Genomic DNA, 18,708 nt, shown 5'->3' with positions numbered 1-18,708 from the left:
TTCGGGGGAGCTCACGGTGCCATTGGAGGCCCTCCCCCCCCGACTATCCCCTCCCCGCCGACTATCCCCTCCCGGGCTCCGGGCGCAGAGGGGAACGGCTCCCATCATTCTCTCCCCTTGCTCCTCCAGCAGAAAGTGATCTTCCAACAACAATCCTGTAAGGTAGACACAAGGAGTGTCATGAGCTTCCCTGGACGGGAGGAGGGGAGCTCCAGGCGGACCTTGTCCAAAGAGTAGCAGCCCCGGCGCGGCTTACGGGTGGAGGGAGAAGCCGCGCGCCGACGCCCACTTGAAACCTTCGTTTATCCGGAAAGGGGCGTCCGAAGCAGGAGGCACCGACCCCACCACCACCCCGTTTGGAGGCTGGAAAGCCCCCCCCCATTGCCCTGCACTCCTCACCGCCCCCGGGGGCTCCAAAGAGAGAGGCGCCCCTTTCGGGACTGGCTCCCACGAGCCACGCAAATCTCGGGGAGAGCGAGCCGAGCCGGCCCTGCGGTGGGAGCCGGGCCAGGGGCCCCGAAAGCAGCGGCGGGCGGGCGGACTCGGGGCTTGCTCCGCTCCGCTTCCTGGGAGGAGAAAGCCCAGGGGCGCTGCGTGGAAGCGCCCCCCGCCCCTGACTTCACTCCGGCCGCTGGAGCGGCGCGGCTGGGCTAAGCTGCGGAGGCGGTCGGCCGAGAGCGAAGGCGAGCCAGCAGCGCCATCTAGTGGCCGCGTGAGGAACCGTCGTTGCCTGCCGCCTGAGCTGCTTCGCGGGGGAAGGGGGATTGGGGGGGGGTCGAGGGGCTCCTGGCCAAATCTGCAGGCTGCGGAGCAACGAGAAGCGGGAGGAATCGCTCCAGGGGGTGCCGGAAGGTCACATCCTGTGCCTGATCCTGAGCTGGCTGTGCCACCTTCCAAGGACATTGGTCTCCCATGGCACAGCCTGGACAGCTTGGCTGGCACTTCCCACCCCCCCCCCCCGATTTCCTGGGCCTGGTCAGCCTGTCCAGGATGCGTCCCTGAAATGGATATGGGCGGAGCATCGATCCCAGTGTCCTCACCTTTGGGTCGTCCCCCCCCCCAGACACCCCCAGAGGACTGTGGATACCCTCCTTCCCCATTACTCTTCCAGCAGAGAGCATGGTGTGCAAGGACAGCCCCAGGATCAAGAGAGGTGCTGGGTGCGGCTGGGGCCCCAGAGCCAGCCTCAGCCACTCAATCAGAATGGAGCTGGGAGGGACCTTGGAGGTCTTCTAGTCCAACCCCCTGCTCAGGCAGGAGACCCTATACCACTTCAGACAAATGGCTGTCCAGTCTCTTCTTTAAAAACTTCCAGTGTTGGAGCATTCACCGCTTCTGGAGGCAAGGAGTTCCACTGGTTAATTGTTCTAACTGTCAGGAAGTTTCTCCTTAGTTCCAGGTTGCTTCTCTCCTTGATGAGTTTCCCTCCGTGGCTTCAGGGGCTTTGGAAAATAGGCTGACCCCCCTCTTCTTTGTGGCAGCTCCTCATGTTCCCGCTAGTTCTTCTGGTGTCTAGACTGGCCCTACTCAAATCCTGCAACAGGTCTTCATATGCTTTTGTCTTGAGGCCTTTAATCCTCTTAGTTGCTCTTCTTTGCACTTTTCCCAAAGTCTCAACCTCTTTTCTGTACTGCGGTGACCAAAAATGGAAGCCACATTCTGGGTGTGGCCTTATAAAGCGGTACTAATACTTTGCATGATTTTGATTCTATGTTTATACAACCCAGAATTGTATTAGCTTTTTTGGCTGCGGCCGCACACAGCTGGCTCATGTTTAGGTGATCTCGGACTCCAAGGTCCCTCTCAGAGTTGCTGTTTTTAAGCCAGGTCTCGCCCAATCTGTACTTGGACCTTTGGTTTTTCCTGCCTAGGTGTAAAACCTTGCTTTTCTCCACATTAAATTTCATGCTGTGGGATAGGGCCCATGGTTCGAGTCTCTCACGATCTCGAGGCCGGGCCCAGCGTGATGCAGGTAACAAGTGGGGACCTGGCTCAACCAGGAAATCAGAACCTTTCTTGCCAATTTTTAATTGCCTGCCCACCTTACATTGTTACACTAGCGACATATCCTCATCTTCATCTTCTTCAATCTCGGGGGGGAAATGGCGGATGACGTGGAGCATGGAGAGGTCCTCATACTCAAAATAGTTGAGGTTCAGGTAGCGGGCGATACGGCGTCCAAGGGTGTCCACCAGCTGTTTGTGGGGGAGAGAAAAAAAGTCAGGGCTGAGCAATAGCCGTAGCAACAGCACTTAAGACTTATATACCGCTTCACAGCCCTCTCTAAGGGGTTTACAGAATCAGCCTCTTGCCGCCCAACAATTTGGGTCCTTGTTTTACCGACCTGGGAAGGACGGAAGGCTGAGTCAACCTGGAGCCCCATCAGGGTTGAACTGCTTGCAGTGGGCAGAGTCAGCCTGCAATACTGCATTCTAACCACTGGGAGGGAGGGAGCAATAGACATATATCACTTCATAGTGCTTTGCAGCCCACTCTAAGCCGTTTACAGAGTCAGCCTATTGCCTCCAACAATCGGGGTCCTCATTTTACCGACCTCAGAAGGAGGGGAGGCTGAGTCAACGAGTTGGTGAAACTTGAACTGCTGGCTGTGGGCAGAGTTAGCCTGCAATAGGGTACTCTGCACCACCACGGCTTGCTTCCTTCCTTTCTTCTCCTTGTTTCCCTTCTCATCTTCCTTCCTTCCTGTGGGGGAAGGGGCTGTCCTCCTCCCTCCTGAATAGTGCAGGAAGGGCCCCACGGAAGGAGGGGGGCTCCCTCAGCTGGGCAGGGAAGGAGTCTCTCTCTGTGGCTGCACAGACAGGCCCTAGAAAACCGGGAGGCTAAATTTATGTCCTTCCTCTGCCCTTGGGATTGCCATGGCCAGGCTGGCCCAGGATGATAAGCCAGCTTCTCCCAGGGGGCTGGGGGGTGGAGGTCGGGGTGAGGGGTCTTTCCGACTGGAGCAAAGGATGGGCGGGGGGGGGGGAGCAAACCTCAGGATAGAGGAGCAGTGGGATGTGACAAGGTCGGGGGAGAGGCTTGGCAATCTGCTCGGCCCCCTCCGAAACCTAATCCCTGTCACTCACATCCCACAAGGAGCCTGCCCAAGTCTTGTTGGTTGGGGAGCATGGGAGTTGTGGTCCAACCTGCTAGGAACACCCGTTCAAGTTTCTATCTGCTGTGTTTGGCAATGGATAATTTTAAGATTTTCACGGTTTTTTATGTTGTAAGCCCCCAGAGTCGTTGGATATGAGATGGGGGGCAATAAATGTTATAAAGAGAAACAGACAGACAGACAGATGACAGATAGATATAGATAGAAATAGATAGATGATAGGTACATAGAGAGAGCAATGGATAGATAGATAGATAGATAGATAGATAGATAGATAGATGATAGATAGATAGATGATGGATACATAGATAGGTAGATAGGTAGGTAGGTAGGTAGGTAGGTAGGTAGGTAGATAGATAGATAGAGATATATAGATGATAGAGATAGATAGATGATAGATGATAGATGATAGATAGATATAGAGAGATAGATAGATATAGATAGATATATATAAAGATAGCGATAGATAGATAGATAGATAGATAGATAGATAGATAGATAGATAGATAGATAGATGATGGATACATAGATAGGTAGGTAGGTAGGTAGATGATAGAGATATATAGATGATAGAGATAGATGATAGATGATAGATAGATAGATAGATAGATAGATAGATAGATAGATATAGAGAGATAGATAGATATAGATAGATATAGATATATAAAGATAGCTATAGATAGATAGATAGATAGATAGATAGATAGATAGATAGATAGATAGATGATGGATACATAGATAGGTAGGTAGGTAGGTAGATGATAGAGATATATAGATGATAGAGATAGATAGACGATAGATAGATAGATAGATAGATAGAGAGATAGATAGAGAGATAGATATAGATAGATATAGATATATAAAGATAGCGATAGATAGATAGATAGATAGATAGATAGATAGATAGATAGATAGATAGATAGATAGATATATATATATATATATATATATATATATATATATATATGAGAGAGAGAGAGAGAGAGAGGGAGGGAGGGATGGATGGATGGATGAAGATTGTCTTGGCACTTTTCCACACTCAAAACGGAGCAGCCTTCAGGACAGGGGTGAGGCCAGCTTGCCAGATGCCGGGAGGATCGGGGAGGATCTGGACTTCCAGCCACCTGCCTTGACTCCCTTGCTGCCCATGGAACAGCCTCCCAGCCCGGCTCTCTTCTTCCCAGCTCTCACCTCATAGTTCTTGGTCAAGCGGACCAGGGTGAGGACCTCCAGGCGGTAGCCGTTGATGATGAGGCTGTAGAACAGCTTCCCATAGGCTGGAAGAGGAAGAGGACAAGGCCAGGTTGTGCCTCGGGGCCTTCAACAGATGGTTTTATGCTTCCGGGCAAAGGTCTGGTCAGCTGCCCTTTGGTCAAAAGCACCAAGACCCTCCAGAGGCTTTGGATTCCCTTACTGAGGCTGGCCAGGAGCAGTGGCAGCTAAATGATGCTCAGAGTAACTTTCAACCATGGCTGAAACCAAAGAGATTGTGCTGGATCAATGTAACCCTGACCAGAGCATATAGATCTGTATGTTAGAATGTTTGGCATTTATAGAGTTAAGCGCTGCTCCTTAAGAGATGGCTTATGAGTAATGTAGTTTAGCTATTCAGTGAATCCCATATTAACATCAGTAGGAGGAGCTACTAAGTTCATCACAGGATATCCTGGCTACGTGCCAGCTTGTGCCTATTGTCTTTCTGAAGAACCAACCATGCCGCACGCATGGACACCAAGGCTAAATTGATTATGGAGCAATTACTGATTTTACCTATAAAGATGAACAAATATGCAACATCCAGATGAAACGTGAGTTCTGCCAGTATTCCTGAATAAATATTTGTTTTATAATCATCTTTGTTGAGTTATCTGTCTGGCCTTGAATTACAAAGCATCTTGATTCAGGTTCCAGAACAGAGATCAAAAGCAGACCATGGTTTCTACATGCTTCTGGGTTGGACTGAGTCACACCACCCCAAAGCCACGGGGGTTGAGATTTATGACTCAATGTAGCTTGGGACCCTGGTTGTTATGCTTTGCTCAACAAACGGCTTCGGTTCCTTCAATTCATTCATTTATGCGAGGGACTTAATCTGGTTTCTGAGTTAACTCGTTTTCCAGGTTTAGACAATATACTGCGTGATAGGCTAATATAGGCTAATATAGGCTAATATAGGCTAATATGTTGCATTATAGGCTAATTGGAATTCCTGGATTCCCACCATGTGCTAAACCAGGGATCTCCAAGCTCAGCAACTTTAAGACGTGTGGACTTCAACTCCCAGAATTCCCCAGCCAGCATGCGCTGGTTGGGGAATTCTGGGAGTTGAAGTCCACACGTCTTAAAGTTGCTGAGCTTGGAGACCCCTGTGCTGAACCACCCATAAGCAAAGAAACCAACAAGTGACAAAGCTTAGCACGTTGCACTGGGTCATTCACTGCCCAGTTAATCCAGTTGTGCAAAAGACGGCCATGGGCAAACTCATGTGTGTATTGCAGGCCCCTCACCTCCTGGTTTTGGTGGCCTTAGATCCCCCCAAACTCTCTCTCTTTCTAATGTTGACCTTTTGGGAATGGGGGGCTTGCACGCATTGGCCAGAGGTTTGCTAAGCAACATGGAGGCCAGTGGTCACTTCCTGCCGGGCGTCACTCCACTCTTCACCCAAAAGCAAAGACTTGTTGGACGAGGAAGGAGCATCTGGGTTGGGGGGAGGAAGGGCGACCCCTGGGAGAGTTTCAGAAAAAAGTGGGGGTGCAAATGAGGGCAAGGCAAGGGGTGGGGAGAAATGGCCTGGGGGGGGGTCTTTGTGGTGGACCAAGGGGGAGCTTTCGGTCTCCTCTGTGGTCTGAGCCTGGGGGGCAAGCAAGGTACAGCTAGTCAGTTCATTTAGTGACCGTTCACATTTACAACAGTACTGAAAAAAGCGGCTGATGACCATCGGTTTCATACTTACGACCGTTGGTCACATGATCAGCCTTTGGACACTCGGCAACTGGCTCATATTTACGATGGGCCCAAGAGGTCACTTGATCCCCTTTTTACGACCTTCCGGCCAACAAAGTCAACGGGGAAGGCGGATTCACTTAACAACAGTGTAACTAAGTCAACAACTGCAGTGATTCCCTGAAGACCTGTGGTCATTAAAACGGAGCAAAAATTTCACTTAACAAACGTTTCGCTTAGCGGCAGAAATTTGGGGCTCCCTTTTGTGGTCCTAATTCGAGGTCTGTCTGCACTCTGGCTAGGGCAGGGAAAGGAGCTGGGCCCCAGGTCCCGCCTTATCCCGGGGAGGGAGGGGTACCGTCTCGCTGGCTGACGGTCCGGACGTAGATCTGGTGCAGGGGCCCCTCATGCCACAGGATGCCCCGGATGTAGAACTGGTAGACGTCCCGGGAGTGGTTGATGATCAGGCGCCGTTTGCAGACATTGCTGATCACCAGCCAGAGGCCGGACACCATGCTGAAGATGAAGAAGGCCGAGAAGTCCTGGTGGGTCTGGAAGGGAAGCACCCTGGTCAGCCCCTTGGCCCTCTGGGTCCCTGGGAGCCCCGGGGCAGGAGCAGGAGGATTCCCTTACTGGGTGGGTTTCTTCTGAGTGGTCCCTGGTGCTCTCTGACCTGGGTGGGTTTCTTGCAGACGTTTCATGACCCAAACTAGAGAACATCATCAGTGCTAGAAGGGAGGGGGTTTGTGGAGAGGAGGAGGAGGAGGAGGAGGAGGAGCAGGAGGAGGGCTGTGGGGACCTTGGTGCTCTCTGAGCTGGGCGGTTTTCTTGCAGACGTTTCATGACCCAACTAGGGAACATCATCAGTGCTAGAAGGGAGAGGGGTTTGTGGGGAGGAGGAGGAGGAGGAGGAGGAGGAGGAGGAGGAGGAGGAGCAACTTTCTTGCTTAGCAACGGAATTTCTGGACTCAGTTGTGAGCCCAAGGTAAGCCAAGCGCTACCTGTAATCAAAACCTGTATACATAATCCAGTTTCAAAAAGAGCTCAAGAATGAAATGAAAAAGACAGTATTAGAATAGGAAGGGATCTTGGAGGTCATCTAGTCCAACCCCCTGCTCTTGCAGGAGACCCTATACTATAAACTAAACTATTTTTGATAGATGACTGTCACTCAGTCTCTTGTTAAAAACCTCCAGTGTTGGGGCACCATGCTGAAGATGAAGAAGGCCGAGAAGTCCTGGTGGGTCTGGAAGGGAAGCACCCTGGTCAGCCCCTTGGCCCTCTGGGTCCCCGGGAGCCCCGGGGCAAGAGAAGGAGCAGGAGGATTCCCTTACTGGGTGGGTTGCTTCTGAGTGGGTCCCTGGTGCTCTCTGACCTGGGTGGGTTTGTTACAAACGTTTCATGACCCAAACTAGAGAACATCATCAGTGCTACAAGGAATGGGGTTTTTGGAGAGGAAGAGGGGGAGGAGGAGGAGGAAGAGGAGGAGGAGGAGGAGGAGGAGGAAGAGGAGGAGGAGGAGGAGGAAGAGAAGGAGGAGGGCTGTGGGGTCCCTGGTGCTCTCTGAGCTGGGTAGTTTTCTTGCAGACGTTTCATGACCCAACTAGGGAACATCATCAGTGCTAGAAGGGAGGGGGGTTTGTGGGGAGGAGGAGGAGGAGGAGGAGCAACTTTCTTGCTTAGCAACGGAATTTCTGGACTCAGTTGTGAGCCCAAGGTAAGCCAAGTGCTACCTGTAATCAAAACCTTTATACATAATCCAGTTTCAAAAAGAGCTCAAGAATGAAATGAAAAAGACAGTATTAGAATAGGAAGGGATCTTGGAGGTCATCTAGTCCAACCCTCTGCTCTTGCAGGAGGCCCTATACTATAAACTAAACTATTTTTGATAGAAGACTGTCACTCAGTCTCTTGTTAAAAACCTCCAGTGTTGGGGCACCCCCAATGTCCGAAGGCAATTTGTTCCACTGGGTCAATTGTTCTTCTCACTGTCATACATGTTCTCCTTGGTTCTAGGTCGCTTCTCTCCTTGGTTGGTTTCTATCTGTTGCTTCTTCTCCTGCACTCAGGTGTTTTGGAGGACAGCTTGACTCCCTCTTCTTTGGGGCAGCCCCTGAGATATTGGAACACTGCTATCATATCACCCTTGGTTCTTCTTTTCACTAGACTAGACCTACCCAATTCCTGCACCCGTTCTCTGTATGTTTTAGCCTCCAAGCCTTTCATCATCTTAGTTGCTCTTTCTTCTCTGCACTTCCCCAAAGTCTCAACATCTTTTTTGTGTTGGGGGGATGAAAAATGGATGCAGTGTTCCAAGTGTGGTATCATCAAGGCTTTGTAGAGCGGCACTAGTACTTCATGTGATCTTGATTCTATTCCTCTATCAGTGCAGCTTAGGACCTCTTTGAGTCCCGGGTCAGCTAAAGAAAACAAGAAGAGGAACCGGAATCTAATCTTCTACCAAAAAAGTTTCAGAGGAGGAGGAGGAGGGGGGAAGGGGAGGAGTGGAGAAGACTGGAAAACCTTCTCAATGCTGGTGCCCAGCTGCAAATTCCATTATCCACAACCAGCACAGCTAAGGATTTTTCAGGCTGGGAGAGTGGGAGCCAACAGCCCAGCAAGTCTGGGAAGTCCTTGTCACTTGGCTGAAACCCAAGACAGGCCCTTTAGGTGAAGCCATGGTCAGTTTTCCTTGGCATGGGATGAAGGGCGCAGGGAGACACTGGCTCAGAGGCCCTGCCAGCTCCAGCGGGTGGAAGGGGGGTTGCCAGCTTCAAGAGGAAGGAGAAACACCGGATGAACGGTTGTAGAAATTGGCTAGGTCTATTTCAGGGGTAGGCAACCGTGGCTCTTTTATGACTGGTGGACTTCAACTCCCAGAATTCCTGAGCCAGCCATGCTGAGGGGAAAGGGAGAGGTTTCCAAGCTGAGCCATGCTGGCTCAGGAATTCTGGGAGTTGAAGTCCACGAGTCATAAAAGAGCCAAGGTTGCCTACCCCTGGCTCTATTTAATGAAGAGAAGGACCGGGGGTGACAGGATAGCAGCCTTCCAGTATCTCAGGGGCTTCCCCAAAGAAGAGAGGCAGTCAAGCTATTCTCCAAAGCCTCTGAAGAAGGCAGGATAAGAAGCAACGGATGGAAACTAACTAAGGAGAGAAGCAACCTGGAACTTAGGAGAAACTTCCTGACAGGGAGGACAATCAACCCGTGGAAGGGATCGCCTTTAGAGATTGTGGGTGCTCCATCACTGGAGATTTTCAGGAAGAGACTGGACAGCCACCTGCCTCCCTTAGAAGGGGGGTCCGTGTTCCGCAGCTGAGTCCAGCCAAGGAGGAAGGAGCTCGGGAACAAACAAGGAGCAGAAGGAGGGGTTCCTGGGGGGGGGCTTGTCTTGGTCCCCAGCAGGGAGGCAGGGAAAGCCAGGATGTCTGCAGAGGCCCCTGGAAATCCAGCTGTGCTCAGGGCAATTCGATCCTGCTGGCCTATTCAGGCTCCTTCCCTCCTGCCTTTCTGAAGGGGGGAAATCAAGAATAATCCAGGGAGGCTCCTTCAACAGCCGTTTGAAAAGCGCTGGCAGAAGAAGGCCAAGAAAGGAGAATCTTGTGTAGCTCAGGGTTGAAATCAGGGGTCCTTGGTGCTCTCTGAGCTGGGTGAATTTCTTGCAGACATTTCATGACCCAGCTAGGTAATGCCATCAGTGTAGAAGGAGTTGGGTTTGCAGAGAAGAGGAGGAGGGGAGGCAGGAGGGGGAGGGACGCCAGGGTCCTTTGTGTTCTTTGAGCTTGGCTGGTTTCTTGCAGACATTTCATGACTTGTGTAGGTAACATCATCGGTGTTAGAAGGGAGGAGGAGGAGGAGGAGGAGGAGGAGGAGGAGGAGGAGGAGGAGGACTGGGGTTCTTGGTGGTTCCTCAGCTTGCAGATGTTTCATTATGCAAATTAGGTAACATCAGTGCTAGGAGAGAGAAAACCTTGATATTATCCAGCTGGCTAATAAAATCTGTTAGAAAACAAACAAGCTCAGAGAGCACCAAGTGTCAGAATCCAATTATATTTCAATTCTAGCTACCGACTCTGAAAAAAGATCCATTTCTTACTCTTTGTGGATTCTGTCATACTAGGAAAGGGGAGGAGGGAGCAAGGGGGTTGATGACTCTCACTTCCTTCATTTAAACTACAAGGACTGGAGGTGATTCTTATCAAGAGGACTGACCATAACAATATGGCCACAGCCTTTCATCTACTATCTCTCTGAAGTCTCCCTTCTGCCAGCAGTGAGGAAAAAGGGGTGGAAATGTAACGCCTGGGATCGTCGCTGGAAGGACGGTGGGGTGGGGGCTGCTTGGGAACACTTAAAACCTTGAATGGTAGGGTTGGCCCCTCAGATCCTGTCTAGAACACCTGCAACCATCTTCTCCTAATAAAGATGCCTGTTGGAAGAGAGATATTCCAAGAGTTCTGTCTTCTTAAGATGTAAAGTGGGGTGGGTCCTTACACCAAGGACCCCACAGCCCTCCTCCTCCTCTTCCACTCCACAAACCACCCTCCCTTCCAGCACTAACAATGTTATCCAGGTTTGGCTCATGAAACGTCTGCAAGGAAACTACCATGGTTGGAGAAACCCCCAGAAGAAGCCCACCCGGTGGGGTTCACAAGGAGCCACTTGGAACCCTGGATAAATCTTTCATTCTGGAAAAGGTGCTGGCAACAGGGACCTGCCTGGGTCACTCCCCCATGCCCTGAGCATGTATCGCAAGTGGGTCACCCAGAGTTAGCCTTCAAGGGAGGGATCGTGCAGAGGGGGGATTGCCGCAGAATTGCAGCCCAAGACAGGGCCTGCCCACTCCATCAGCTGGGTCCCTCCAGAGCAGTGATTCTCAACCTTTTTAATGCTGCAACCCCCAACCGGTCGTAAGTCGAGGACTACTCAACCGGTCGTAAGTCGAGGACTACTCAACTGGTGCAGCACCGTTTGCAGACTGGGACCTTTGGCGGGCTCAGCAGGGCAAAGACAGCTTGGACAATTCCTGTTGGCTTTTGAAAGCCAATAGAATTAGACTCTATTTAAGAGAGTCTATTCTATTGGCTTTCAAAAGCCAATAGAATAAAAGGGAGTAGCACAGCTAAGGAAAAGGGGGGGGGGGAATGGCAGACTGCATTGTTTGGCGACCCCCGTGAAATGGTTGTTCGACCCCAAATGGGGTCCCAACCCACAGGTTGAGAACCACTGCCCCAGAGATTTGGGCCTGCAACCCCCAGGCTTTCCAGCCCTGGGCCATCTCGGCTGGGCCCCAAACAGCCCAAAGATTTGGCGTGCCCAGTGAGCAAGGCGCCCCCCCAAGGATGGGATTGGAGGTGAACTGAGGGGGGTCCTGGGGGTGAGAGCAATGAGGAGGACCCACCGCAGACGTTTTGAAGTAGAAGATGCTGGCGACGACGGAAATGACAAAGCCGAGCAGCCCTTTCCAGACGGTGTCCTTGTAATACTCCATCACAAACACTGCGGGAAGGACGCACAGTCAGGGCGGCGCTCGGCTCCTGCCAGGAGGGGCCCTTGAGGAGTCTGGAGGGTCTTTGCCACCAGGGCTGCCCCACCCCCAGGCCAGCCCCTCCAAACTCACAAAATCGCCTATGCAATTGAAATTCTCTCTCCTATCTGAGCACAAAAGAAAAAAACGCCTCCACGTCTCTTCCGTGCAACGGGCTGATCCCCTGGTGTTGGCCCTTCCTTTTCTTGGAGACGCCCCCCCCCCATGGCCAGTGGCTTCGAGGAGCTATGGAGAGCCAGAAAGGAGCCCCACACCTGCTGGGAGAAGGTCGGCAACCCCAGGGGACCATCTCAGCAGACGCCCACCCAGCCCCTGCAGAGAAGCCTCCGGCATGAGCGCCTCTGAGCCACAGGGCTGTGCCACTTTGCCCCGCTGGAGATCAGCCTCACATCCCAGCCACCAGCCACAGCCTCCTTCCCTAACTGTCCATGGGAGATTCCCCATCACCAGTTCATGGTTCTCCTAAAGCTGCTTTTCCCCCCAAAAAAGGCAGCTGGACTGCCTTGGTTTTTCCTTAAAGACATTTCACTTCTCATCCAAGAAGCTTCTTCAGTTCTGTCTGAATGGGGGGGAGTTGAATGGAAGGAGTGCTCTCAGGAAGAGTGCAAATGCCCAGATGACTGCAAGGAATATGAATCCTTCCAGTATCTCAGGGGCTGCCCCAAAGAAGACGCAGTCAAGCTATTCTCCAAAGCGCCTGAAGGCAGGACAGGAAGCAATGGATGGAAACTCATCAAGGAGAGAAGCAACCTAGAACTAAGGAGAAACTTCCTGACAGTGAGAACAATTAACCAGCGGAACAACCTGCCTCTAGACGTTGTGAACGCTCCATCACTGGAGGCCTTTAAGAAGAGACTGGACAGCCATTTGTCTGAAATAGTATAGGTTTCCTGTCTGAGCAGGGGGTTGGACTAGATGACCTCCAAAGTCCCTTCCAACTTTATTATTATTATTATTATGGATCATCGCACAGTCAGCCATTATTATTATTATTATTATTATTATTATTATTATTATTATTATTATTATCGTTGTTGTTGTTGTTGTTATTACTACTATTATTATTATTCCATTCCCCACCATTCAGTCAGAACTGAAGAAGCCTCTTGGATGAGAAGTGAAACATCCAGAAAAACCAAGAAAGTTGAGTTCTCCAAACTACAACCGGCTGCAGGAACAACTGCACTTGGTTGCTGAATAAACCCATTTTCCGGATTCAGCCAAGGCCGAGCTCTGAGCCAAAGGCGCTTTTTCAAAAGGCAGCTGGACTTTCTTGCTTGTCGCCTCGAAAACATTTCGCTTCTTCCCATTCAAGAGGCTGAACTGAACTTCGAAAGCTGAACTTTGAGAACTGAAGAAGCTGCTTGGGTGAGAAGTAAAAAGTTTTCAAAGGAAAAAAAAAACCCCAAGAACATCCAGTTGTCTTTTAGAAAAAGCCCCTTTGGGACGACCGTGACCTGGGTCAGGGGTCCCCTGGCTGCAGCGGTGGCAGCAGGGGGGAGGAGATGGGGGGTTCGTGGGTATGCCCACCGCTTGTGCAAATGGAGTTTTGCACACACACACTTGCCCACCGCTCATGCGCCCCTTTTCTCGGACTGGACCAGAGACTGGGGACCCCCGACCGGAGTGATGGGGGGACTCTGTAGACATTGAACTACAAAGTCACCCAATGGCCTCGTTCGATGCAAAAACTGCCATACGGGTTTTCCCTTAAACCTCATCAGTCCGAGAGATTCACTCCACAGGTAGTTCTTGACTTACGACTGTTTCATTTAGTGACCGTTCAGAGTTACAACAGCACCGAAAGAAGCGACTCATGGCTGTTTTTGACACTTACAACCGTTGGAGCCTCCCCTTTCGGTCACGAGATCAAAATTGGGACGCTTGGCAACTGGTTCACATTTACGACGGTCGCAGCGTCCCGGGTTCGTGTGTCCCCCTTTTGCAACCTTCTGACAAGCACAGGGAAGCCAGATCCACTTAACAACCGGGTGGCTAACTTACCAACTGCAGTGACTCACTTAACGACTGAGGCAAGAAAGGTCGTCAAATGGAGCAAAACTCACTTAACAACCGTCTCGCTTAGCAACAGAAATGTTGGGCTGTATTGGGGATGTAAGTTGAGGACGTCCCGCAGTTTGGGACTACCTGGCTGTCATTTCGCCCGGCGGCCCCTGGTATTCCGGGTGTAACAACATTCTGAGGTTTCCGTCTGCGCATCCTTCAGCGTGTCAAAGAGCTGAGTGCACATTGTGCATCCTTGTTCCTCCCAGTCCTCCTTCAGGGCCCCATTGCAACACACACACACACACACACACACACCCTGAGGCTCCACTCATGTGCATCAATCAACCCCAGCCAAGCCTGACCCATTTCTGCCCCACATTCTGCCCGCAGGCAGGACCCGGGGACGCTCGGGGCCCTTGCCCAGCCCCCTCTGGGCCCCCACCCGGGGAAGGCCTTACCTTTGGGCTGCTGCACCTGGAAGGGGAAGTACTTGTTCTCCAGGAGCTGCTGGTGCAGGTACTCCTCCGAGTTGATGAAGCAGCAGTACCAGAGGGCCAGGGGCCCCCTCAAAATGGACTTGAGGATCATCCTGCCGGGGGGCCCCCCGGGAGGGGCTGCGGGGTCCTGGGCCGGAAGGAAGGCAGGAAGAGCTGAGCGGAGCTGCTTCGGGGAAGGGGATGCCCAGAGGGAGGGGCAACACTGCCAGGGCAAGGATAGGACCCCCCACCTATCCCATCCTCAGATCAGCAGGATAGGGGGCAGCCCCCGGGCAGGAGGGCCTGTGGCGAGCCCCTTGGCACAGCCCAGGAAAGCCCACCCCGCAGGTCGACAGGGCCCTGAAGCAATCCAGGGAATCTTTCCCCCCTTCTCCCCCCCCCCAAAAGCAAGGGAAAATAGTAGGCATCCTTTCTCTCTGATCCGGAGGACCCGGCAGAGGCTCAGCAACATGGGGGCGGGTCTGGCAGCCGCCCACCTGCAAATGGACGCTGGCTGACCTGCAGAAAGAGGGCGAGGGCAGCCCTTAAGCCAACAGAGGCTCAGCAGGGGGTGCCCCTCGGGCGCTTGCACAGGCACCAAAGATGGCCCACTGCCCGTCTCTCTCGGGGTCGTGGGGATGCACCAGCCCCTGCCCTGGCAACGGTGAGCAACAGAATGCCCTCTCCATGGCAACCAGGCCCACGGTCCCTGGACCTCAGGAAGAGGAGCCACCAGGGACAGATAAGCCCATTAACCCCCCCCCCATGAACCCCGACAAGTCTATTGAAAAAATCGTAGCTTGGCCCCCTTCCAAGCAGGTCCGACATTTATATATTTGTACATCTGCAAGTAGTTGTACGACCACAACTGAGCCCAAATGTCTGTCACTAAGCGAGACAATTGGATCTGGCCCCATTTTACGACTTTCCCTGCCACAGTTGTGAAAAGTGAATCCCTGCAGTTGTTGAGTTGGCAACCCGGTGTGACTTGGCTTGTTGGAAATCATGAAAGGGGATCATGTGACACTCCCCTGGGACAGTCATAAGTACGAGTCAGTTGCCAAGTGTCTGAATTTTGGTCACGTGACCATGGGGAGGCTGCAACGGTCGTTAAGTATGAAAACTGGTCACACGTCACTTTTTTTTAGTGCTGTTGTAGCCTTGGTCACTAAACGAATGGTTATAAGTTAAGGACTCCCTGTATTTGATCTTCTCATATATTACATACACAGCATGAAAGGAAAAATGGTTAACAGGTTAAACAGCAGCAAAGTTAAAGTTCAAAGCACTGTTAACAGCCTGTTATTGTAGTTTATTCGTAGAAAGTCTACAAGGTTTCTTACTGTATTTATCACAAATCACCCCAATCGTCCTTATCTCGGAGTCCAGGGTCCAACGCCCTTGTTCAATTCTTAATCATGAAACATTTCCTTAGGTTTTTAATTGGGAACTTTCCCAATAATGGCATCTTGTTTCCAAAGTTCAAAGGTCTCGGTTGTAAATATCTCTGCAACATCCATTCTTGGTTTTTTTTAAAATTCACTTTTTAATGTTTTTGTCTAGCTTTGCCTCTATTTAGTTCTTTTTTCTTTTGGATTTCGTATTTTAAGCTTTGAATAAAATAAAACTGAACAAGTAAAAAAAGGAACGAGGCCACGCAAGAAGAACCCTCCCATCCACCTAACCCCACCTGTTGCTCGCTGCCCTTCCCACTTGGGGCGAAGCAGCCCGGCTGCGGTGGTGGAAATGGGGTCTGCCTCAGAAACAGGGGGGCACTGCTGGGAGGGCAAGCACAGCACGGCAGCAGGAAGACTGTGTGTGTGTGTGTGTGTGTGTGTGTGTGTGTCCCTCTTGACGGCAACGAGGCTCCACCGAATCTCAGGACAGGTTTCAAAGTTCACATTTACAACCCTCTCCCAGGGAAGCTCAGATCAAAAGAGTAACCACTCCATCCCACTGCCTCTGACAGCACCTTTGGATAGTCACATCATGCACCAAAACCTGGCTTGCCTAAAGCAACCACATCGCTTTGAAGATACAACATTATTTTATTTGCATTCAAACGATCAAATCTTACTGCATGCCAGGCACCAGCCAAACATTTGCAGTTTGCTGATCAGCCCTGAGCAAAAAGCAGGACCCCGGACAAAGAGAAGACAACCCCCCACCCAAAAAACCCCAAATACAGTGTAAATTATGTGTGACTTTGGATTGTTTTTGATAAAGCCACCTTTGACCCCTAGCCCCCTAGGTCAGCTTGCTAGCCACACTATCTCTGAGAAAAGCTGGTGAATAAAAAATGGATTTAACTCCAATTCAGCTTGCTGTGAATATTTTCTCACAGGGGCACTTTAAGCTGCTCACATTTAAACGGGGGGGGGGAATCTCATAGGTTTGATACTGAATGCAACTCATCTTTGCATGCACCACCACAAAATTTTGCTGTTCTTCAAATTTGTAATTTATTTATTTAAGAACATTTATATGGCCACCCGCTCACTTTCAGTGACTCTGGATATTTTACAAAATTAAAAACCCAGTATACAAACTAAAGAAAAGAAAAAAAAGGCCACCCACCTCCAGTTTCTCCATTCTGGGCAAGTTTGAAAATTGCTCTGCCTGTTAGCAAATTCGAAGACCCAGCTCAGAGCAGACAGTAGTTTAAGGCAGGATCTCCAAACTTGGCCACTTTTAAGAGTTGTGGACTTCAACTCCCAGAATTCCCTAGCCAGCGTGGCTGGGAGTTGAAGTCCACAAGTCTTAAAGTGGCCAAGTTTGGAGAACCCTGGTTTAAGGCAGTGTTTCCCAAACTTGACAATTTTAAGGCATGTGGACTTCAACTCCCAGAATTCCACAGCCAGCAATGCTGGCTGTGGAATTCTGGGAGTTGAAGTCCACATGCCTTAAAATTGTCAAGTTTGGGAAACACTGGTTTAAGGAAACAGAATGAAGGTTGAGAAGCAGGTTTCAGGGCACAATAAACACAATCAGGGTATCCCAGCAGCCATCACACAAGGCGGGGGACAGCCCAGCCCAATCACCCAGAGATTTAAACCATGGTCAGTTGTTAGCCCATGATCCAGTTGCCATGTCTTTTATCCAGAATATTACCAAAGGACTGTGGGGGGGGGACTTTTATACACTTAGCAGGTTGCGATGGTCCTTTGACAATTAATGAAGAGAAGGAGGAGGGGGGACATGATAGCAGCCTTCCAGTATCTCAGGGGCTGCCCCAAAGAAGAGGGAGTCAAGCTATTCTCCAAAGCGCTGGAAGGCAGGACAAGAAGCAACGGAGGGAAACTGATCAAGGAGAGAAGCAACCTAGAACTAAGGAGAAACTTCCTGACAGTGAGGACAATTAACCGGGGGAACAACCTGCCTGCAGAAGCGGTGAATGTTCCAACACTGGAAGTTTTAAAGAAGAGACTGGACAGCCATGTGTCCAAAATGGTGTAGTGTTTCCTGCCTGAGCAGGAGTTGGACTAGATTACCTCCAAGGTCCCTTCCAACTTTATGATGATGATGATGGATCATCGCACAGCCAGATGTTCAGACTGGATTTGGCATTTTGTCTACCTATCAAGTCCTTACCCAGGACCTGGGATAGGCAGATGTGGATGTTTGATGGTATTACAGATATCGTCGCAGGATGGAAGCAGTTCCTAGTCAGGCCGCCTTTTTCAATTGACTAATAGCGAATTTGTCAATGCCAATGGTGTTCAAGTGGTGCTCCAGTTGTTTTGGATTGCACCCAAGGAGCCTATTACTATTGGTACTACCCTTGCTTGCTTTTGCCACAGTCTTTCTATTTCTATTTGTAGGTCTTTGTATTTTGTTATCTTCTCCAGTTCTTTCTCTTCTATTCTGCTATCTCCAGGCACTGCCATGTCCACTCTCCAGACTTTTTTGTCTTTCTTATCGACAATTGTTAAGTCTGGGGTGTTATGTTGCAGGTGCTTGTCTGTTTGAATTCTGAAGTCCCAGAGCAGTTTAATTTTGTCATTTTCTATGACTTTCTCTATTTTATGATCCCACCAGTTTTTGCTTACAGGCAAATATTTTTTGCAGATCTTCCAATGCACCACTTGTTGCTACTTTGTCATGCCGCTGCTTGTAGTCAGTCTGTAATCAGTCTATTATATTATTATTATTAATTCCAGCCCCCAGAGCGTCAGGGCCCCCTCCCCGAGTGCTGAACTGGGTCCACTGGAAGATCAAATGAGTAACAGCTAGGAAGACCCCCGAGTCCTGGATGCCCAGGGAGGCTCAGAACCATCCAGGTGAGGTTGTCCCAAAGGGGCTTTTCCGAACGGTGATTGGACTTTGTTTTTTCCTTGGAGGCATTTTGCTGCTCTTCCAAGAAGCTTCTTCAGTTCTGACTTGAATGGGGAGGGAGTGGAAAAAGTATTCTCAGAGAGAGTACTAACGACCAGACGACTACAAGGAATCCTTTCATTCCCCACCTTTCAGTCAGAACTGAAGAAGCTTCTCGGATGAGGAAAAATAAAAGCCCAGTTGCCTTTTGAAAAAACACCTGTGGGACAGGGTCCCGGACAGCCCCCCCCTCTCTCCCCCCAGCCCGTGAAGAAGCAGCTGTGGGAAGGATAGGAAGAGTAAAC

The 18,708-nt window shown here is 50.5% G+C and overlaps 1 protein-coding gene across 2 annotated transcripts; it reads right to left on the bottom strand.

Annotated features, from left to right (window-relative positions):
• Positions 1–2,024: 2,024 nt before the first annotated feature.
• On the bottom strand, positions 2,025–14,711 carry TMEM249 (transmembrane protein 249). Of its 2 annotated transcripts, none has more exons than XM_039321426.1 (6): positions 14,587–14,711; positions 14,072–14,237; positions 11,460–11,557; positions 6,417–6,609; positions 4,307–4,392; positions 2,025–2,195 (listed from the first exon to the last, which is right to left on the bottom strand). In XM_039321426.1, the coding sequence occupies exons 2-6, from the start codon at positions 14,199–14,201 to the stop codon at positions 2,052–2,054; spliced, it is 651 nt and encodes a 216-aa protein (XP_039177360.1). In that variant the 5' UTR covers positions 14,202–14,237; positions 14,587–14,711; the 3' UTR covers positions 2,025–2,051. The 2 variants fall into 2 exon arrangements, with proteins under 2 accessions (XP_039177360.1, XP_039177361.1); XM_039321427.1 differs by having other exon boundaries at positions 14,609–14,695.
• Positions 14,712–18,708: the final 3,997 nt, after the last annotated feature.

The sequence above is a fragment of the Crotalus tigris genome, unplaced genomic scaffold (assembly GCF_016545835.1).
Source record: "Crotalus tigris isolate CLP2741 ecotype Arizona unplaced genomic scaffold, ASM1654583v1 scf7180000023738.1706062, whole genome shotgun sequence".
NCBI lineage: Eukaryota > Metazoa > Chordata > Lepidosauria > Squamata > Viperidae > Crotalus > Crotalus tigris.
The sequence above is the reverse complement of the archived record's forward strand: the minus strand, read 5'-3'. Positions and strand labels throughout refer to the sequence as shown.